Genomic DNA, 23502 nt, shown 5'->3' on the forward strand with positions numbered 1-23502 from the left:
AGTGGCAGAGCTAGGGTTTAAAGCTAAAGTCCTTGGAGGTAGCTGGGTGGCTCAGTGGATTGAGAGTCAGGGCCAGAGATGGAGGTCCTGGGTTCAAGTCTGGCCTCAGACACTTCCCTAGTTGTGTGACCCTGGGCAAGTCACTTAACCCCCATAGCCTAGCCCATACCATTCTTCTGCCTTAGAACTAATACATAGTATTGATTCTAATACGTAGTATTGATTCTATTATAGAAGGTAAGGATTCTTAAATAAATAAAAAAATAAATGAACAAACAAATAGATAAGTAAATAAATAAATAAAGCTAAGTCCTCTATAACTATTACTCCTTCTATTACACCATATTGCTTTTCTACACAGATAACTCTCAAACACATATGTAGTTATGTATATCTATAGACCGACATACAAAATGACAGACAAACATAAAGATTCAGATTTATTTTCCACAACTAACTTGCCACCTTACATCTCCATCTGCCTACTAGGTAACCTAGTTTTCCTACACTGACACCTCTAATTTAATATCCAGAAATGAATTCATCTTCCCCTTTCCTCCTCCACAAATGCCATACCTTAAGAGAAACAGCACATGCCAGGCAAATCAAACCATCACCACCATCTCCCCATATTCCCTAATAAGAACATCCCAGGACCCTGAACCTAAGAGCCTTTGAAACAGTAATTCTTTTCAGCCCAGGATCCTTAGCCATCGTCCTGAGAAGCAGACTTTGTAAAGATGTAGCCTGGCAACTTCTCCTACAAGGTGTTATATAGCCACAACTCCTAAAGATACAGAAAAGGAAAGTTTTGGCATCAAAGTCCTTGGCATTTTCAAATATTTCAACATAAGAAACTAATATAATTTTATCAGTGAAAATGACACGAAAGAAAAAGCATTACCATCTGCTTTACGGCTACACCATAAAGACCATGGGACCTTTCCATCTGACTTGCAACTGAAATCCTTCCATATGTGTTGTCATCCCCATCAGAATAAGAGCTCTTGTGAGACTGTCTTTCTTTTTATTTTGCAGCTCCAGCACTTAATACTTTGTACATATTAAGCACTTAATGAATATTTTTTCATTCATTCATTCCTCCTTCCAAATGCTCCTTTTCTGAACAGCACCACAATCAATTTCCTCATCTAAACTGAAAACCTCAGAGCCACCTTTAGCTCTTTTCTCCTTCAAATTTCTTCCTGCAAAATCCAATTCGCTGTCAATTCTTTGCTGCACTTTGAACAAGACACAGTGTTTCTGGTTTCCAGGTATCTTTAGTGGTTATCCCAAATACCTGGAATGCTCTCCCTCTTCATTTCTGCCTATTGACTTTCCTAGCTTCCTTCAAATCCCAGCTAAAATCCCACCTTTTACAGGAGACTTTTCCCAATTACTTAAATTATTTTCTCTTTGAGATAATTGATTTATATAGCTTTTATTATACATATACATATATATATATTTTTATATATATATCAGTCAGTAGGGAGACTATATCAATAATCTCTCCCATTAGACTGGAGGCTCCTTCAAAGCAGGGACTGTCCTTTACTTTTATTTGTATCTCCAGCAGTTAGAAAAGTACTTGGCACTTATGAGGCACAAAATAAATGTGATACAGCTGACTGACTGAAGCCCTAATAAATAAATCAGTGTATTATCTCTTGGATAAATCCCTCCCTCAACATTTACAAAGCTATTCCTATTTTAGACCCTAATCATCTCTTATTTAGACAATGGTAATAGTCTCCTAGGACAGCTAGGTGGCTCAGTGGAAAGAGTACTAGGTTTGAAGTCAGGAAAATTCATCTTCCTAAGTTCAAATATGGACTCAGATACTTAGCAGTGTGACCCTGGACAAGTCATTTAATCCTATTTGCCTCTGTTCCTCATCTGTAAAATAAGCTGGGAGAAAGAAATAGGGAAAATCCCAAATGAGGTCACAAAGAGCTGGATACAACTGAAAAAGAACATCCTCTTAACTAATTTTCTTGCCTCCATTTAAGAGGTTAAGAGAGCAGATCAAAGGATAGAGGAAGAGATCGCCTCTCCTGTTATGACATAGTCCTAGAAAGACAAATTAGAATCTCATAGCCTCATTCTGTCCCAACTCCAGATCAAGATTATGGCCCTTCTTTCTTGGCTTCATTTTTCCAGGGCAAGGATGCATTTCTCACCTGGGCTCTTAAAGGAAGAAAGAGGGCTAAGACTAGGCAAATTCTTAAAAAAGGTGAAGTTTATTTTAGGCACTCTTCCACTACCCTTTTTGTTTTTTATCCCTTTCTCTAACACTTTGTGCTCTTATATTGTACTCTATTTATCCAAATTCCCCTACTGCCATATTCCTCCCAAGTCTACTATCCTTTTAAGAGCACTCTATCCTTCTCCCTCTCAAACAAAGCTCCCTTCCCTTAGTGTAGCAACAACTTTCTAGGTTTATAGGTATTTAGGCCATTAAATGAACTCACATAATGGTGGAAATCAACTCTCCAAAAGATATATAAACTTTCCAAAGGATATCTGCATTTTTAGAAGTAGTTTATTAACACCATTAGTCCCTAAATGATGGACTTTCAGACTGAGTAGCTAACTGATGAATTTCAAGCAGATAGGGGATACTTTGAAGCAAGTGGGACAATAGGTAGCTGTTTTTAAAAAAAGAGAATGGAGTATAGCCCTGGTTTACTCAAATTCCAGCCTTGAAATTTTTACATAGCTCCAACATTACCTTAATCCTTTCATGAATAATTTTCAGGGAGATGTCAAAGCTGCTTCCTTGCCTTCCTCTATCCAACGTCCAACTATCTTGCAACTTCTCTATCCCTGGCCCCCCAATCACCAGGCAACCATAATCTGCTTCCTGGGGTATGGGCTATAACTCACTGGATCATCCAGCGCTCCTAAACCCACTCTACGAAGAACCTAGGTTTGAGGGTTCTTAAAAAGAAGAAAAAGCTGATGCCCCACAACAGTAATAAAATTCAGTTCCAATAGGTTCTGCTTTCATAGAAGTATAGTTATCTGTTTAAGAAAATGGCCACCTGCTCACAACTTTTAAAAGTTGTTATCTAAACATATATAAAAATACAAGTCACAATGTGTTTTATATTCAAAATTTATTCCTCTGTTTAAAACAAAACAAAAAACCTCTTCAATGGCTCTTAACTACCTAAAAGATAATCTGTACCAGATGACCTAACTGAGCTGGACCCACAAAACACACCTTATATCTCCTCTCCTTTACTCAGGCCAGCTCCTCTTCTTTGAATAATTCCTATACACTGCTTTCCAGATTCACCATTTGAGATCCCACTCTCCCATCAAGGTCCAGTTCAAATAGCACCACCTCCATGGATTCTTAATTACTCCACCTGGAAAAGCTGCCTCCTGTCTTTGAACTCCAGCAGTGTTCAAACTTCTTAAGGTACTTAAGGTATGCCTGGTGGCATAGTGATTTGGGCACAGAAAACTTTATCCCTGTAAAAGCAGATGTGTTTGTGGGATCTACAAAGGCTTTACTACTGTGCTATTACTGATTTAAGTGGGTAAATTTATATTCAGAGAAATGCATTGCAGCAGCAAAAATTCAAATCTAATCTGAATTTCTGAAAGTTATACCTATTAGAAAAGAAAGATCTGTGGTTGCTCTGACCACAAAATGTTATAAGCATTACTTAAATATAGAAGAAATCTTTAACTAATTACAAATCCAACCTCTATTGTTGTTGCTGTTTTTATCTCTTTCCTTACAACATTATTTTGCTCAAAATCCTTTGATGGTTCCTCAGTGCCTACAAAATAAAATCAACCTCAAGGAATAAAAACATGGCATTCAAAGGTCTCTATAATCTAGCCTCAATTTTTCTTCATAATACTTCCCTATACAAACACACTACCTTTTATTCAAACTGCTCTACAAATACCCCAGCCCCAACTCCCCTTTGCTAATACCATTCCCACTTTCCAGAATATTATTCCTTTCTCTTGCATCTAATTCCTATTATCCTTCAATCCACAATTCAAGTCTCACCCCTATATGTGATTTCTCAAGATATCCTCAACACTTACTATCTATATAAATCCCAACCAATTGCCCCATCTTGTTGAGTCTTTCACTTAATTTCACTCTCCCTATCTACTGGCTCATTTTCTACTGCCTACAAACATGCCTATTTCTCTCCCATCCTGAAAAAAAAACATCATTTGATTCTTCCCCTGCTAACTATGGTTTTATATCTCTTCTGCCCTTTGTAGCTAAACTCTTCAAAAAGGCCATCTACAATAGATGCTTCTATTTTCTCTCCACTAACTCCCTTCTTAGTCCCTTACAATTCAGCTTCTGACCTTATTCCTACAAAACTATTCTCTCCAAAGGAACTAATAATCTTTTAGTTGCCAAGTCTAATGGCCTTTTTCTCAGTCCTCATCTCTTTGGTTTCTCTTCAGCCTCTGACATTGTTGATCACTCTCCTCCCTGATACTCTCATCTCACTAGGTTTTTGTGACACCACTTTCCTGATTTTCTGCCTACCTATCTGATCATTCCTTTTCTTTCTTATTTCCTGGATCCTCTTCCAAATCTCCCTTTAACCAAAAATGTCCTGTGCCACCTTCTCTTCCAGTGCCTTTCCTCTGTTAATTATTTCCCATTTATCCTGAATGACTGCTTGTTTTGTATATATTTGTTTCCATGTTGTTTCCCTATTAAACTGTAAGCTCTTTGGTGGAAAGGACTGTATTTTGCCTCTTTTTGTATCCTCAGCACTTAGCACAATGCCTGGCACCTGGTGAGCACTTGCTAAACGTTTACTGATTGATTGATTCTACTGTTCTAACTCTCAAATTCACCCCCTCTGACCAGCCCTGGGTTCAGATCCTTATTACCTCTTATCTGGACTATTAGAACAGTTTCCTAATTGTGTTACCTGCCCTCCAATGTCTGCCCTCTCCAATTTATCCTTCACATAGCTGAAAAAAATAAACATTTCCCCCAAAGGAACCTGCCCACATCACCTCCCTGCTCATGATGCTTCAGTGGCTCCCTATTGTCTTCAGGATAAAATATGAACTTGATTTAGCAAAGTCCTTCAGAGTCTGATTCCAAACTATTTTTCCAGGCTGATTATAAATATTCCTTCTCAATAATGCTAGATTTAAGCCACCCTAACCTGCTTGCAGCTTGCCATTCCTGTCACTGACTCTCCATCTCTGTTCTTTATATGGACTGTTGACCAGAATATTCTTTGTCGTCACCCGTCGCAGTGCTTCTTTCATTGCTCAGCTCAAGTATCTCATCCTACAAGAGACCTTTTCAGATTCTCACAACTGATAGTGTTTCTGAAATACCTCCTCCTGACCTGAAAATGTATGTATGTATGCTCTCTCTTTCTACATGTATGTATGTATGTATGTATGTGTATATATATATATATATGATTTATTTATCTGTGTTCATGCTATCTCCCCTGCCTTCCTAACTGCCTACATAATGTAACTTAAAGATGGTTTCACTTTTGCCTCCATAACCTCAACAAGTAGTAAGGCTTCTAGCTTACAGTAGGCTTAATGAATGCTTCTGGTTTTTTATTGTATCCTCTACCTGTAAATGTTTTCTCCTTCCAAATAGGCCACAAACTCCTTCAGGGCAAGAACAGTATCTTCTAGGTCTTTATTTCCCACAGTGACTTGCAAATAGTGGGCACTCAAACATATGATTGATTAATGAGGACTTGCATACCTAATTGTAAATGTTCACCAAGGAGAGATAATTTAACACCTAAGAAAAGAACAAAGGAAAACAATTGGCTAATTGCTACATTGTCCTAAATGGTATAATTATCATCTATCCAAGAAAGATGTGGGAACTGTTACCAACTGAAATATGTATTGTTTTTCCTTTCCTTGGTAGAAATGGCTTTCCTGGATGGAGAAAGTTCCCTAAGTAGACAAGTGGGTAGGATAAAGCAAGATGTAAGCAATGGGCTTTTCTGAAATTCTTTTTTCCTATTAAGTGTGCTAAGACATTGATAAAGAAATGACATTGGTGATCAGATAATCTGGTTTTTATGCAAGGCAGATTTTACTGTATGGTTTTGCAATTTTACAAAACCAGTTTACATGTGAATATCTGACATGTAGATTTAAATGCGAATTACCTTTCTCCTCTATAATATATAGATTTGATTGTGAAAATCATAAGCATTCATAATGTAATCTTATTCTTCATGAATCTGCTGTGTAGCAAAATTTCAGATTAAATGGTGATAAGGACAGAAAACTATTTAAATATGTTATATACATTTTAAAAATACAAAACTATAAAGACTTCTGAATGCAGAATGGCATTATTAAACTATTTAGATGTTTATAAGTTAGTTACTTTATAGGGAAGGAATTAATACAATTTTATCATTTTGCAGGCACTTCAGAAATTAAGAGTAAATATAAATACTTCCAAAATTTATAGATTAGGATCCTATAGCACAAACCATTAAGTTGTTCATTATAGCCTTCAACTAAACCTTCAGAAATCCATTACTAAAAAGGCATCGCAAGGCAACCATTAAGCAATAAATCTGTTCATTTTGAAAATGTTATAAAAAGGCATTTTAAAAGTGACATTAGAGAGCTGTACTAAATATTCAATGGGTAAAGCACCGGGCCTTGAGTCAGGAAGACCTGAGGTTGAATCTGCCCTAGATACTAGCTGTGTGACCCTGGGCAAGTAATTTTAATATCTGTTGCCTTGAATCCACTGAAAAGGAAAAATGGCAAACCACTCCTGTATTCTTGCCAAGAAAACCCCTCATAGAGTATGGGTCAAGGGATCATAAAGAGTCCAACATGACTGAACAATGACTAATACACACACACAAAAATTGCAAACAATCTGCAAGAACAAAATGGTAAAACATTGGTTAAATGAAACTACTGGCAATTATTAAAAACTAGAGTACCTGAAATGAAATTTTGGTCTCCAATTCTTTGATTCTTAAGATTAATTTATCAACAAATAGCAATAGATATATACTTGCTTTGCCATTTTTTATTACATTATAGATTTACTGCTTAGTGTAATCATTTAAAGTTAATTTATTTCTACTACAAAGTTTAATTGCTTTCAGAGTACTAGTTTAGTTTAAAAACAGTCATTTTTCTGAAAGTTCCCAAATCCACCCTTTCAAAACTCATTAAAATTATGCTCCCATATTAAATAAATGTGATTGGTATCAGATTTTTCACCCTGCCAATCTTATCTAAATCTATCTAGATGAGATGGTATGTACAAGGAAAATGAGTTTAAGCTCTGAAGAGAGCTATGATGAAAATTTAGAGGAATACATTGCTTTTTTTAAATTTAATTTTAAACCTTTATCTTGCCTTAGCATCAATACTAAATACTGGTTCCAAGGGAGAAGGGTGGTAAGGGCTAGGCATATGGGGTTAAGTGACTTGCCCATAGCTGCACAGCTAGGAAATGTTTAAAGTCACATTTGAACCCAGGACCTCCCATTTCCAAGCCTGGCTCTCCATCCACTAAGTCACCTAGCTGCCTCATTACATTCTAATCTAAACATATCCATTCTAATTCAATTTCATGATACGCTGCTGTTGTCTCATTTTGAGTTTTACTGGATAGTCTTTGACGGTCCCTATTATGTGAGGGTATGTCACAAGTAATTTGTAACACGTCAGTAATGTTTTACTCTAAACTATACATCATATCCTATTCAACAGTTATTAGTGCCTTCCTGACTTGACTTCAAGTAATTTTATTAAACTTTTATAAGTGGAAAGAGATGCAACTCATAAATTCCTGTTGATGAAAGTGAACCACTTGCTATAATTGAACCTTTTTGATATTAATGCTTTTTGGTATAACTGTCTTTAAATGCTATCTAAAATAATCTAATGAAACTTGACATGCCCCGCAAAAGATTCTGCAGATGGATCAAAGCATACTATCTTTCACATCAGTGTATTTATGGTTTTACTTTGGGGTTTTGGTTTTGTATGAGGGTGCTTTTACAATAATGACCAATATAGAAGTGTGTTTTGCAGGATAATAAATGTATGGCCCAGATCAAGTTGTTTACCATCTTCAAATGGAGGGGAGGGAAAGGAAGGAGGGTGATGGTTTGGATCTTATAATTTTGAAAAACATATGTTGAAAATTATTATTACATGTAATTGGGAAATTAAAATACCTTTGAATTTTTAAAAAAAGATTGTGCAGGTATCTATAGGGTTTCAGAGATTTATTTTAAAGAAATTTCCCTATGAATCTGGAAGGTAGACATTAATACATGATAGTGAAAGTTTATCATCCAAATTAAAGTCAAAGATAAACTAATCCAATTTTCATGATTTACCAAATAAAGAAACTGAGGAAAGAACAGGTTAAGAGACTTGCCACAATCCCTCAGCAAAGCCATGTCAGAGTCAGGACTAGACTCCAGGTCTGCCTACTCCTAGTGCAACATACTTTCTACTAAACAAACCATGCTGCTCATTTCTCAGTAATGAGCTAACTATTATCAAAACAGCCTATCCAAATCTTTATGCCATTCTCAATACAATTTAATGTCAAAAATTCTTCACTTTGGGCTGTTTTATTTCTTCTCTTTAGTTAGCAAAATCAGTTTCTGACTAGTTTTGTTGGAAGGATAAGCAAAGCAAACTTTGCTTCTAGGCTAAAACAACTTTCACATATGTGTGAAATATATATATGTATATGTATATGTATATATATATATATACATATACATTATACATATATATATATATATATATATATATATATATATAATCTGATGAATACTGGAAGAGCTCAGAAGGAAGAGATGAATATGCAACATGGTACAGAGCTAGGACCTGAGACATGATTAGGCTCCATGCCTTCCTCTTTATTTCCACTCTTTCTCTACTGCTAAATTACTTCATTCATCATTCCACTACTCTCAATGCCACCTCCTCAGTCCCCATGGACAGTATTTCTAAATAGACACTACCAGATTTTCCCACTCTTTAAATAAAACTCAAAACAATGAAACAATTCTGATTTCCTATAACATTTGTTAAACGAGGATTCTTATTGCCTATAACATAAAAAGACTATATAAATCTTATTTGATTAAATCATTTAACTCCTTGATTAGAAAAACACATTTCTGTAACAAATGCATATAAGCAAGCAAAACAAATTCTCTCATTGGCCATGTTCAAAATAAATATTTCTCAGACTGCACTCTGAAACCATCTGCTCTCTGTCAGGATGTAGGTAGCATTCTTCATCACTGGTGCTCTGTAATCATTGGACACTGCCTGAATCAGAGTTCTTGTAGCTTTCAATGCTGTGTATTTTTTACCATGTTGTTGTATAAATTGTTTTGTTTTTGCTCATTTCATCCTTCATCAGTTTTATTGTTTATTTTTAATTGTTTATTTTGTTTATTTATTTTTATAATATTGATGTTATTGTGTAAATTGTTTTTCTGATTCTGCCTACTTCATTGCATAGAGAAAAAATTATCAGAAAAACTGAATTCTACTCTTGGCTTTGGCACGTACCAGTCATATAAGATAGGACAACAAATAAATGACACTGGGAACCTTCTTGAGCCCTTTATTTTCCCTTCTGTAAAACAGTAATACTACCTATACTACTTACCTTTACAAGGTGTCTGTTCTAAAACTCAAATGAGCATTTACATGCTACTCTGTATGTAAAGCACTAATTGTAAAATAATATATTTATGGAAATTATTATTACTTATTCTGATTGCAGTCTTCAAAAAACTTATAACCTTAGAGGTGGCTAGAAAATTAGATTACAAGAGATAATTTTCAATATTATGACAGAAATGTTTTAATCAAATTGCAGACCTTTCTTAAATAAAGATGGGCATAAAATGAGAGGTCTGACAAAAAATCAAAGTGGCTGGTTTCAAGTGAAAAAAGAAAACTTCAGAAAAACAGGCAAAATTATTAATGTAGTTAACACTATTGACTAGACTTCTGTTTCAAGCCTGAAGAATTCCTTGAACCCTGAACAAAGCTTTCACTCAACTCAAGTTAGAACTACAGAGCTCTCTATCTAGAAAGGGCCTTCCTTCCAGAGGTAATGCATTCATATAGACCCAGGAAAAAAACCCTTTCCGGGAAGTTGATCTAATAAACCTACATCCTTGGGTAAACCTTTCACATATTTTTTTTATCTATCTTGCTCCCTTCCCATATATTTTTTTCAGGGACCCCTGATTTAATAGGCTCTCAGGCAGCCAGGTAGTATTGATAGTGCACAGGATTTAGTACTAAGAAGAGCTGAGTTAAAATTCAGACCCTGAGAAAGGTATGTAATCTCTCTGTCTCAGTTTCCTCATCAGTAAAACAGGGGTGAAAATAATAATACTTCCATCAAAGGGTGATTGTGAGGATCAAAAGAGATAACATGTACTTTGCAAACTTCAAAGCATTATTATTACTACTACTAATAATAAATATGTATACTTTCTCCATCCATTTAGATGCCAACTAATCTGTTTTGGCAGACAATTTTCCTGAGAGGCTATGGTAGAAAAAAAATCCAGTTTGCTGCTAACTGGTAATAAATGTCTATTTTTAGGCTGATCTTTATTCAGAAAAAATACAATCCATCCATGTTCCCAGTTTAGTAGGACCTGATAGAGTGTGAACTCTACTGGTTCAAGAGAGAGAACTCTACTGGTTCTTCTTTTGAAAACTTGGGATTTCTTGCATACCATAATCAAACACTGGTGGTAATGTGGGAAGGGAAATTAAGGTCTTGTCCAAAGAACTGACAGCTCAGACTGACTTCATGCTGAGGGAACAAGTTTTATTTTAAGAGAATATCGGTTAGTAAAAGAAGAAGCAATCAGATATGTAAGACAAGGTAAAAGGGGGTTGGGGGGGATGAGGTAGGTATAAGGAGGTGATTAAAAGAAAGAAAGCAGGTTAATGTTTTTCAGGAATGCTTTTTCTTGATTTCTAAGTTTCTAAGGAAGGGGTCATTTGTTTGGGTGGTTGTAGCCCTGTAATTTCCCAAGGCAGTGATGTCACTTTACCCATGGTCCACTTTGGCCTTCCTGGCTTTACTCATATTTACTCTGCCCAATGGGTGGGTGGGGCTGCAAACTGAAAGGTAGATTGCAAATGATATGTTAACTGCATAGACTCTAAGGAAGGCAGTGATTGTTTCAACCTAGTCCTGTTCGGAAATTGGGAAATTGCTGCCTATTTAGAGATCACCCTCCATCCCCCAACCAAGGACCCCAGTTATAGCTAAAGATTGATGTAAGTTTTATCATAACTGTATAAGTAGGCAACCCACATGTCTTATTTTTGAAAGCTGGCCCCATATTAATCAACTAGTTATTGTTTCCACACTCTTATTTATTTACAGCTACTTGACAGTTTGAGAGACGTTGACTGCAGCCCACATCAGTTGGAAGACTTGAGTGGAAGTAACTCTGACATAAGAGAAGTATTTGTTGCTTCTCTCAACAACCCTCTGGGCCTCAGTTTCCCTATATGTAAAATGAAGGGTTACACTAGATTTTTTTTTCCCATCTCTTAAGAACCTGAAGAGATTGGTAACTGGGATTGCTTGGTGATAAAGGGAATTGGTCAATGTGTCTTAACTCCTCCTCTCCTCCCTATCCTTTCCAAATCTCTCAACTGGGGGAAGAATATTAATTTTGTCAAAATTAGGACAAATTATCAATAAAATATTTATCCAGCCCATACTATGTCCCAGGCATCATGAGGGGGTACAAAGAAAAGTAAAAACAGTATTTCTGCCTACAAGGGGCTCATGTCCTGGACAGCTTCCTCCAAAACTTTCATATAATTCCTTCCTAGAATGCCTGAAATGGGAGATACAAGATGAAGATACAAATAATACAACATAAGGAATAAGAGAGAGCTAAACATCAGATTCTTGAACATTTTAAGGATCATTTTCATGGGGAAAGCTTAAATGGTAAGGCTCTCTTAAGCATGACCCTGAGGAACAGCATTCCGGATTCTTGTAGTCAATCAGTACTAATTAAGGGATATTTTCAGCTGACAGGGCTGGGGAAGGCTCCATGGAATGGCTCCCTTGAGCAAGACTCTGTAGGAACAGGATTCCTAGTCAACCAACCAGCCATGAATAAGGGCCACTTTCACCCAGAGAGGACTAAGAGGTTTCTTGGAATGGCACCTTTGAGCAAGGTCCTTTAGGAAGAGGAGTCCTACAGTCAATCAATCATCACTGATTTAGCCAAGCATGTGAATGAAGCAGGTAGGTGGCTAGACAGAACTCTGGGACTGAGTCTGCTAGACACGGTTCAAATCCAGCCTCAGACCCTCATTAGTTGAGTGACCCTGAGCAAATCACTTAATTCGGAGAAAGAAACAACAAATCACACCAATATATTTGCCAAGAAAACCCTGTAATGGGGCCACGAAGAAGACACGACTGAATAATACACCAGACACTGTGCAAAAGCACAAGTAATTCAAAGAAAGCCATAAAACTATTCTCTGCTCTCAAGGAGCGCATAATCAAATGGAGGAGCGATGCGAGGAAGGAAGAGGGACTGGATACATTGGAAACGGTCTCCGAGAGAAGACACTAATAAGGAAGGGGGGTTGGTAAAAGTGTGTGTATGTGTTTTTCTTTTCCCTATCTTGCTCCAAATGAGCAAGTGTACTCCAAGGATATGCAGGCAGATCCTTCTAAACAAGGCAACCTTTGGAGACGAGCGTCTGTCAGAAGCAAAAGTAGCACGCGGTGCTAAGAGGCAGCAAGCAGATGACCAGGTGCGCTCGGAAAGCGCGGCGCGGCGCAGCACTATGCAGGGAGCACTGAGACGCCGGGGCCGGGGCGGGGCGCGCGCACGAGCTCACCTGGCCGTGTTGAGCAGCGGGTGCCGCGTCCCGACCAGCTTGCGCACCTGCATAGCGATGTTGCTGAGCTCGTCACTAAGGAGGCAGCGGAGGCTCATGAATGAGGTCGGGTAGCCCACGATCTTCTCCGCCTCCGACACCACCTGGTTCCAGTGGGTCGGGGATCCCGAGAAGAGGCCACGCCGGGACGTGGGGGACGGTCGCAGCAGCGTCCTCCACAGGGCGCTCGGGGCTCCAGAGCGGCGCAGCAGCTCCTGCAGCCTCATGGCTCAGGCGCTAGCGGAACTTGGGGGCGGGGAAGATCAGAGCTCAGGCTGAGGGATGGGCCCAGGAAAGGAAGTTTAAGCGCCGGCCGGCTTAGCAATTTAGCGGCGGCGCAGAATCCAGAGCGGACAGGGTTGCTGCCGGTGCCCTGGGCGCTGCCATCTTGGGCGCCGTAATCCGGCCTGTCGTAAAGGGGGTGGGGCGTGACCAGGTCCCGCCTTCCTGCCCTCCGGCTTTTATGGGGTAGCAGGTATTTGCCCAAAGCAAAAAATTTCCGGGGTTTTGCTGCTGGGTGTCTGGAAAGGAAGAGACTTTTGCTCTTTAATAAAATTTTTTCTTTTTTAATTTTTTATTTAAAACATTTTAAAATTTTTAATCCCAAAGAGATTAGTTAAGTGACTTGTCCAAGGTCACACAGAAATGGTGAGTAGCAGAATAGGGATTTTATGCCAGGTTCTTTGACTCCAAATTCTAGGCTCTAAGAACTGTGTCCTCAGACTACTCTAATTTTAGCACTAAAAGCAACTGCCCCCTTTCTTTTAATCTGAGGAAATTGAAGTCCAGGGTGGTCGCTATAAGAACCACCAATTAGGTAAAAAAAAAAAACAGAACATTATAAGTAATAGCTAGCATTTATATAGTACCCTGAAGCACCTACATGGCACATCAGACCTGACGTTGGTTAGACTCTAGCTCAAATTTTACCCCAGACACAAGTTGTCTGACCCTGGGCAAGTCACTGAACCCTGTTTACCTCAGTTTCTTCATCTGTAAAATAAGATGAAAGAAGAAGAAAATAGCAAACCATTCTAGTATCTTTGGAGGAAACTCCAGGTGGGGTCATGAAAAGTCAGACATGACTTAACATATAGTACTATGCCTTACAGTTATCTCACTGGAACTTTACAAAATCTGGGAATTAGGTTTTATTATTATCCCCATTTTACAATTAAAGAAATTGAGGTAAACAGGTAAAATGACTTGCCTGGGTTCACAATAATAGTAATAAATAGTTAATGTTTATATAACATTTACTATATGCTAAGTGCTATACAATCACCTCATTGGATCTTCACAACAAACCTGAAGTTAGATGTTATTAAAAATAGAATTATTACAAAATTTTATTATAATGATAGTAATAGAAATAGCTAATACTTACATAGCATTTTCCAAGTGCCAGACACTGTGCTAAGTACTTTACACTTATTATCTCCTTGAATCTTCACAACAATCCTGAGAGTTAGGTGCTATTATTCTCCCCATTTTACAGATGAGGAAACAGGCAGATGAAGGTGAAGTGACTTGTCTTGGAATCACACAGCTAGTTAAGTGTCTGAGACTGAATTTTAACTCAGGTCTTCCTGACTGCAGATCTGGCATCTTTTCCATTGCACCACCCAGCTGCCCCCAGTACCAAGTTATTAGGAATAATTTGCAACCCAGAGGGCGATAAAATAGGGCCAGAGAAGAATAGGATTGTATTTTGGAGAATTGATTCTCAAGACCAAACAATGCTGGGCTCAGATCAAAGCCAAAAAGTAACCAAGGGAACCTGGCCAGAGGCCTGAGCAGAGTCAAGAAATGAAGTCTGGGCTCACATCACAGGCCTGAAACCAAGTGATTTTGTACACACTCTGGGAGATTCTCATGCATACGTGAATCATATTGAGCCACTAAAAATTCAGCTTCAGCAAGAACCAAGACCTTTCCCCAAGCTCAAAATTCTTCGGAAAGTGGAAACCATCGATGACTTCAAGGCCGAGGACTTCCTGATTGAAGGCTACAACCCTCACTCTACCATTAAGATGGATTTGGCTGTGTGAAGCCCCCAGGCCTGGCTGAAAACCCCCTCATCTTTCCAAGAATGCCATCCAACCTTCTTAGCATTGCACAGCACACTTGCTTCAGCAGGTGGGATGCAGTTTAGATTATAAAGAAGACTCAAGAAAGGGTTGGGAGTAGAGAAACGAATACTCCGTGACACAAGCAGCTCATGTTCCCTGCACACACACACACACACACTTTTTGTTTTGTATATTAAAATAAAGCAGTTCTCTTCCTGAAAAAAAAAAAGAAAGAAAGAAATGAAGTCTGAAAGGGAGAGAAGAAAGGAGACAGAGACAGATAAGCATGGAGTAAGTTCAGAAAAGACCTGGGAAAGGAGAAGCAGAAGAAGTTACTTCATCTACATTATCTCAGACCTTTCATGTAGTTGGGATGCCCTGCTCCTCCCTTACCTCTGTCAATGCTGCTATGGGCCTAGTCAGCATACTTCCTCCTAACAGTTTCCCCAGAGCTCTAAGTCATTGATTTAGTGAGTTATCATGAGTCCAAGCTCCAGGAGAAAATGTGGAGAATGTTCTACACATTGTCCAATGGTTCCCAAGTTCTCTCCTCAAGGCCAATAACCTTGCCAGTCTGCTAGATACTGAAGCAACCCCAGTGCTTCTCCTTTATCCCATGTGGTTGTCCAGTAAGAGACCACAGACTAACCAGGGCATGCATCTTGCCCTCTGCTCTTCAGCTATCCATTCCTTGCCACCAGGAATAGTGATTCTCCTGAGCCCACAATTGCCAGGATAGTTACTCCCCTCAGCTTTTAAACTTTGCCCAAGTTCAGATTAGAGGGTCAATGAATAGTCACCACCTCAGCTCCCTTTATCAAGATGGCCCTAGACACCCAGATTATGTATCATCCCATCGAGCCATTTAGGCTTTCAGACCCTAGCCAGCCCTGGCATTTTACCACTTGTCCTCCCCACCATAGATAAGCCCCATTTCCTTTGCATCTATTGCTCAAAGTACAGCAATCCAATCAATATTATGATTGCTTCTACAAAGGGCATGAAAATCTACTGTTCTGTCTAGCCACTCACAATCTCCATGCCTGCCTAAAAGTGCACCAAGGCTCCCTACCTTGGCCACCAATGTGTAACCTGTGACTTCCTAGCAGAATATAAGGTCCCTGAAGGCAAGAACTTTTGTATTTTTGTATTAATTTTGTATTATGTAGATATATTTATTTTGTATTAATATTCCTTGTACCTAGCCAGGTGTCTGGAACATAACAGACTAGGCAGTAAAGCATACAGACTAGGAGTAAAACATAACAGACTAGGCAGTAAAACAGACTAGGAGAAAACAGGAGGTGGTATAAGCCAAACATTTTGCACCAACCACCTCCCCTTAGACCACAGAGGCTACAGCTCAAGGCCCTGTGTCCAAGAACCCCTGGAATAACAGCATCCCTTAGTCTACCATCCCTACTTCCAGCCCCAGTCATTTCAGAAGGGAGCTAACTACTTTTGGGAAGAATGGAACCTGCCACCAATGGGAAAGTAAGCCCAAGAGCCCCAGCCAGTGGCTATGCTTCTAAGGAGGCTGTTGACAAAGCAGGCACAGCATCCCTTCCTTCCTAAGAAGATAGAGCTACTAAAGACTGAAGAAAGAGTCTATGGCACTATCAGATGGTTCAGAATCATGGTTATAATTTTATCAGTGAAAATGACATTAAAGAAGATGTTGCATTTAAGAAACATTGAACCTTCCGATCTAACTTGCATCTGAAATACGTGTGTGTATACATGTTGTTTCCCCCATTGGAATGTGATGCATAATATAATGTATATCATATATAATATAATTATATGTATTATATAATGTGTAATCACATGTATAATAGATATCTTTTGTTCACCTTTTTAGTGGGTAGAGGAAAGGGTGGGAGGAAGAAAAAGAATTGGGAACTCAAAATTTTAAAAGAAAAGAATGTTTAAAATAAATAAAGATGAGGGACAGCTAGGTGGCTCAGAGGATAGAGAGCCAGACCTAGAACGAGGAGGTCCTGGGTTCAAACTTTGCCCAGGATACTTCTTAGGTGTGACCACGAGCAAGTTGTTTAAACCTCATTGCCCAGCCTATACTGCTCTTCTGCCTTGGAACCAATACACAATATTAATTCTACAACAGAAAGTAAGAGTTTTAATAAATAAATAATAAAATAAAATTTTAAAATATATGATGTCCTTGAGAATATGGATTGTTTTGTTTTTCTATTCATGTCTCTAGTATTTAGCACAGTGTTTTATTCATAGTAAAGGCTTAATAAAACATTTTTCATTCATTCAGTGAATAAAAGTTAATTGATGTTGAAGGTGACAATCCTCTTGTCTCTGATTAGTAAAGGTAGCCAAGAATTATGTGGAAGGTGAACCTTTTGTATCAAAGACCAGTTGACAGAAGATAAATGAATGTTGAGAAGGATAATAATAAGACTGTGTTACTAGGGAACAGCTTAAAAATCAGTGAACAAACCTTTATTAGCCACTACTTTGTGTTAGATGCTAGGGTAACAAACACAGTTAAACACTTCTTACTCTCAAGAAACTTACATTCTTTTTAAGGAAACATACATCTAGGTAAATTAAAAATAGATTCAAAATAGATTTGGGGGAGAGGACATTAGAAGGTGGTTGGATTAGGAAAGTCTTCATAAAGGTGTCTCTGGAACTAGTTCTTGGGGGAAATTATGGCTTCTAAGAGATGAATTTGAGGAAGATAAATTCCAAAGGTATTGAAATAGATAATGGAATACCATGGATGAGATACAGTAAGAATCAGATTGATTGAACCAAAGGAGAATAATATGTAGTAGTAGTGGTAGCTGACTGAGAATGACAATTGTCTTTGTGCATTATCATCTACGGTATACCCTCATGTGGCTTTGGAGTCCAAAGACTGAGGCGCAGAGTTTGTGGCACATGGGGCATGGGATGCCAGTTGTTACGGGAGGTGCGGTTGTGGCCTGGTGTCGGCGTTCACACGCAGCAGCAAGACGTCGATTTCGTTCATCTTCAAAGATGGTGGTGGCAAGGTTAATGTGGGTTCGCCAGCTGCTTCTGTCAGAGGCAGCGAGTTCTAGCTGCTTTGGTGTAATGCCAGCCCACTTCAAGTTGGACTTTAGCTGATCCTTGAATCTTTTCTTTGGTCGGCCTTGTTTCCTGAGTCCAGCTGACAGTTCACCATAGAATACCTGTCTTGGTATTCGCTGTGGGTCCATGCGGGTGACGTGTCCAGACCATCGTAGCTGGGTTTGAGGACCGTGACTTCGATGCTGGTGGAGTTGGCTCTTTCGAGGACTTCCACGTTGGTGATTCGGTCCTGCCATTGGATCCTCATGATTGACTGGAGGGAGCGTTGGTGGAATTGCTCCAGCTGTTTCATGTGCTTCCAGTACAGTGTCCATGTCTCGCAACCGTACAGGAGCAAGCTGAGGACCACTGCATTGTACACTTTGAGCTTCACCGCAGTGCTTACACCGCTGTGTTGGAGGACTTTGCAGCGCAGCCGCCCGGGTGCCTGGCTGGCCTTTTGGATCCTGGCATTAATCTCGTGGTCTAGGGACCCGTCGTTGGCGATGGTGCTGCCCAGGTACTTGAAAGTGTTGACGTTAGAAAGCTGCGTGCCATCGATTGTAATGCACAGCTGGTTAGTTGGCCTCCCTGGTGCAGGTTGGAACAGCACCTCTGTTTTGCTGAGGCTGATAGTCAGGCCAAACAGTTTTGTTGCAGTAGAGAACCTGTCCACAATGGTTTGAGGATGATTTTCTTGGTGGGCCATGAGAGCACAGTCATCTGCAAAGAGAGCTTCCAGGATGAGTCTCTCTGTTGTCTTTGTTTTTGCAGGCAGGTGGCGAAGGTCAAATAGTGAGCCATCCAGTCGGTATTTGATGTAGACGCCCAGGTCTAGATCCATCACAGCATGTCGTAATACTTGGGTGAAGGATAGGTTGAATAGTACCGGAGCGAGGACACAGCCTTGTTTCACGCCATTGGAGGTGTTGAAGCGATCAGAAGTCTCTCCACCAGATAGGCCTTCCCCTGTCATATCGACATGAAAGAGCTGGATCAGTTTGATGAATTTTGCTGGGCAACCAAGCTTGCTGAGGATCACCCACAATGTGTCCCTGTTCACTCTGTCAAACACCTTTGTCAGGTCTATGAAGACAATGTAGAGACTTAGGTTCTGCTCAAGGCATTTTTCCTGTATTTGCCTCACCGTGAAGACTATGTCGATGGTGCTGCGATCTGGTCGGAAGCCACATTGTGATTCAGGCAGGTTCTGCTCTGAAACAGATGACAGGAGTCTGTTGAGTATAACACGGACGAGGATCTTTCCAGCAGTGGAGAGTAGTGAGATGCCTCTGTAGTTGTCACAGGCTGCTCATGAGCCTTTGTTCTTGTATAGGGCTATGATGGAGGCATCTCTGAGTTCTGGGGGCATGTCTTCCTCTTCCCATATGCTGCTCAGGACTATGTAGAATGCCTGGAGCGCCTTTCCATTTAAGGCCTTATACACCTCAGTTGGGATCCCGTCTTTACCGGGTGCCTTGCCTGCACTCATTTGTTTAATGGCTTGTTCAATGGTGCGGTTTTGGGGGATCTGGTCAAGGGAGCTTTGGTCAGTTGAGGAGCTGACTGAAGTGTTCTTTCCACCTGTTGCTGATGCCTTTTTTATCTTTTATGAGAGTGTCACCATTAGAGGATAGCAAGGGAGTGGTGGTGGGTTTTAATGACCCATAGACAGTCTTGAGGGCACTGAAAAATTGTTTGTAGTTTTTCGTATCAGCAAAATGCTGGAAGGTAGGAAAGGTGGGTGAAGGCTATGTTGTGAAAGACTTTAAATACTACACAGAGGATTTTATATTTAATCCTAAAGAAATAGAGAACTCCTGATGTCCAGTGATTGGGGAGCTATCTGTTCAAATGTATACTTAAAAATTGCTTTGACATCTTTTTGGAAGACAGATTAGAGTAGGGAGAGACTTAAGGTAGGAAGACCAATGAGAAGCCTATTGCAATAATATAATAGAGAAGTGATGAGGGCTTGTCGGTGTGTGGTGTCCATGTGGGTGAGAAAAGAAAAAAGTCAGAGAGGCGGGGGGGGGGGGGAAATGGCAAAGATTTTGGCAATTTATTGGATATACATATATGGAATAAGCGAGAGTGTGGAGAAGAGAATGAGACTGAAGGTGATTGGAAGGATAGTGGTGCCCTTCTCTAGAAAGGGGAAGCTCAAAAGGAAGATGAGTTCACAGGAAAAGATAATGATTCTGTTTTGGACATATTAGGTTCACTTTATTTTGTTGGAACAAACCTTTTGATGTTCTCACATTCTGCAAATTGGCATTTGTTGTTGTTCTTCAGTTGTTTCAGTCTTATCCAATTCTTTGTGTCCACATTTAAGATTTTCTTGGCAAAGATACTGGAGGGGTTTGCCATTTCCTTTTCCAGTTCATTTGACAGATAATGAAACTGAGGCAAACAGAGTTAAGTGCGTTTCAGGGTCTCCCAGCTAGTAAGTGCCTGAGACCAGATCAGGAAAAGGAATCGAGTCCTGACATTCCATTTATTATACCACTTAATTGCCTAAATTGATGTAGATAACAAAAAATGACAACCTTCAGTGTTAGCCATGGGAATACAAGGACACTAAATATTCTGATTGAAATAATTATTTGATCTAACAATACTAGCTATCAGTTTGGAATCATGCTAATGTAACCTTGGTTTCCCTGGCTCCACAGCCATAAAGACTTAGAAATAAAAGAATGCATGGAGTCTTTACAGAGGAAACAAAAGACTCAAGTGATACTAAGGTTTGCCTTTTAGTGATATATTTGGAAGATGGATTTCTGGAACTGGGTTTTGGGGAGGATTCTGGGAAAGAGAAGCAAGAAACCAAGATGGAAGGAAGACTCATAGAATCATGATCTCTTGATGAGGTTCTCCTGCCTTTTATTTTGAGAACTGATGAACTTTCAAGTGTAAAATAATAGGAATTGGAAACTAAGCTATCTTTTCCCCCCACAAACTGTTCATTGATTGGTCTGGTTCATGGTAAAACTATAGAGTAGCTTGAGGAAACTATGTTTCCCCTCAATTATCAGTTAAAAAGGGATAGGCTCAATACTCCTATTTCTATTAAGCTGGTAGAGTTCTCTTTATGGAAGAGAGCTAAAGTAAGAGAAGACTGTTATGACTTGGCAGCTGAAGGCATAAGTTAACAGCATGAATGAACGGTTCCCTTATCATTTTGACCCCGCCTCTTTTAAAACTCAATTTTATATTGCTATGAACTTCACAAATATCAATATTTTAACATTTTCATCTTAAAAGAATAGGAAAAGAACATTACTGAAATGTGATTCTATTATGTATAGCTTGTTTCTGGTCATGAACTCTCCTTTTATCAATAGTTGTGAAAAATATCTCCTTTACTACTCCTCAAATTTGCTTATGGTATGACCTTTTATATATCTCAAATATCCATTTGGAGTTTATATGAGATGTTGGTTCAAACCTAATTTTTTCCAGACTATTTTTCAGTTTTCCCAGATGTTTTTGTGTAATAGTGAGTGAAAGCATATACCAGCAGTTGGTTACTGGTGCCGCCATGTTCAATTGCTTCTAGGTCTCATCTATCTAATATGTTCAACCTCTCAGAGATATCATGGGAGTAAATGGGACTATCATGAATATAAATTATAACTCCTCTAGTCTAGTGGATCTTGGAATATGCTATCATCTCCTATATAGAGAATGGTTACATTTAACAATTCCAATGACAAGAAATTCTATAAGTGACCAGGACAAAAATCCTCAAATATAAAGGAAAAGAGAGTTAGATAGGTGACTCAGTAGATAGAGAACCAAACCTAGAGATGGGAAGTCCTGGGTTCAAATTTGGCCTCTGATACTTCTTGGCCGTTTGACCCTGGGCATATCACTTAACTCTAATAACCTAACCCTTATTCTTTTTCTTCCTTGGAACCAATACTTAGTATTGATTCTAAGACATATATGTTTAAATATATTACTATATAATAATGTAATAAATAATATAATAATACATAATATATTATATAATACATATTAAATACAACATAATAATAAAAAAATATATAAAGGAAAGAAAAATGGAAAAACACAATATGACACTCACCAGAAACTGGATAAGGATAAAGGAGCTCAAGATGCAACCCAAAGTATCTGGGAAATTAAATTAAAACTGAACCTAATTATTTAAAATTCCTAGAAAGAAAATCAGACCTTAATAAACTTTCCTTCTTAAATACTCTAAACAAGAGAAATTTTTAAAAAAGGTAAGTAAATGCTGCAACTGATGGCAATACAAATAACAAAATAAAAACAGAAACACTATTAAGAATTTTTTTTCTAAATGCATACAAAACAGTAAGTATGAAAGCCAAAGTTAAACAGAAATGAGAGTGGAAAAAAACCCCTTAAACATCATGAACTAAATCTAACCATTACCACAACCCCCATTGCTCTCCTTCCTTGCTTACAAGTAAATCAGATTTTGTTGTTTTTTGTAGATTATAGAATAGGAGGGCATATAAAAGGGGGGAGGGAGGAGAAAAAGATAAAGGTAAATATGTCATGTATCCTGATCAAATCAGAGGCTAGGGAAAATAACTTTTTTTAATAAAAGAGATCCTATAATCAAAGAATCAAAGAGCAGAATTGAAAAATGGGGGAGTAAATGGAGAAACCCTGTTTTGGTGGTGTGAGTACCACTAATGAATAACATGGGAGAAGAGCTATATTCTATAAAAGGAGATTGGAAACTTACAATGGGTTTAATAATTTGCTGGGATTTTCTGCTTAGACCACTCATCATGCCTCAAGAGAAATGGAATCAGAACAACTGAAATCCAGATGAGTGGGAGGACATAGACCTAGGGAGTAGAATTCATGGCAAAGGGGGGAAAATGAACAAAAGACAAAGATCAATTATGACCAACACAATCAGAGATATGGGAAAATTCCTACCATGAGGAAATACTTTTTCTATCATCTGAAATATTTCAAGACTGAGACTAAAAAAAAATGGGGGACCAAGGGGCTAGATCTATTAGACACTAACACAGAAATTGCTTAGAAGAGGGGACCCAAAACACAGTTATCTTAGAACTAACCCTAACCCAACTCTATGAGGAATGCAGAGACTAAAGCAGGACTAAAAAACTTTGCAGGCTATTAATAAAAGAATAAAAGACTTTAATAAACAAAAAGGGAAGATAAATAATGAGATTGAGGGGAAAAATTCCTTTAAAAAAAGACAAAAATAAACTTTTGAAACTAACAAAGTTGAAAGGTAGAGGAAGGAGAATTTTATATGACTACTTAACAAAAATGAAAAAAAAAACGGGAGGGGGGATTAAAATTCTAGATAAGTGAACTAAGTTAGGTAAAAATCCCAAACCAAGTAAATAAGTAAAAAATCTCCACTGAA

The 23502-nt window shown here is 38.6% G+C and overlaps 1 protein-coding gene across 1 annotated transcript in view; it reads right to left on the reverse strand.

The window, feature by feature from the left end:
* The window catches only part of PDSS2 (decaprenyl diphosphate synthase subunit 2), a 344618-nt gene extending 331244 nt beyond the window's left edge, over positions 1-13374 (reverse strand). Inside the window, exon 1 of the mRNA XM_056818636.1 lies at positions 12919-13374. Coding sequence (XP_056674614.1) covers positions 12919-13184 — 266 coding nt within the window. The 5' untranslated portion in view covers positions 13185-13374. The remainder of the gene's footprint in view (positions 1-12918) is intronic.
* Positions 13375-23502: the final 10128 nt, after the last annotated feature.

The sequence above is a fragment of the Monodelphis domestica genome, chromosome 2 (assembly GCF_027887165.1).
Source record: "Monodelphis domestica isolate mMonDom1 chromosome 2, mMonDom1.pri, whole genome shotgun sequence".
Lineage (NCBI taxonomy): Eukaryota > Metazoa > Chordata > Mammalia > Didelphimorphia > Didelphidae > Monodelphis > Monodelphis domestica.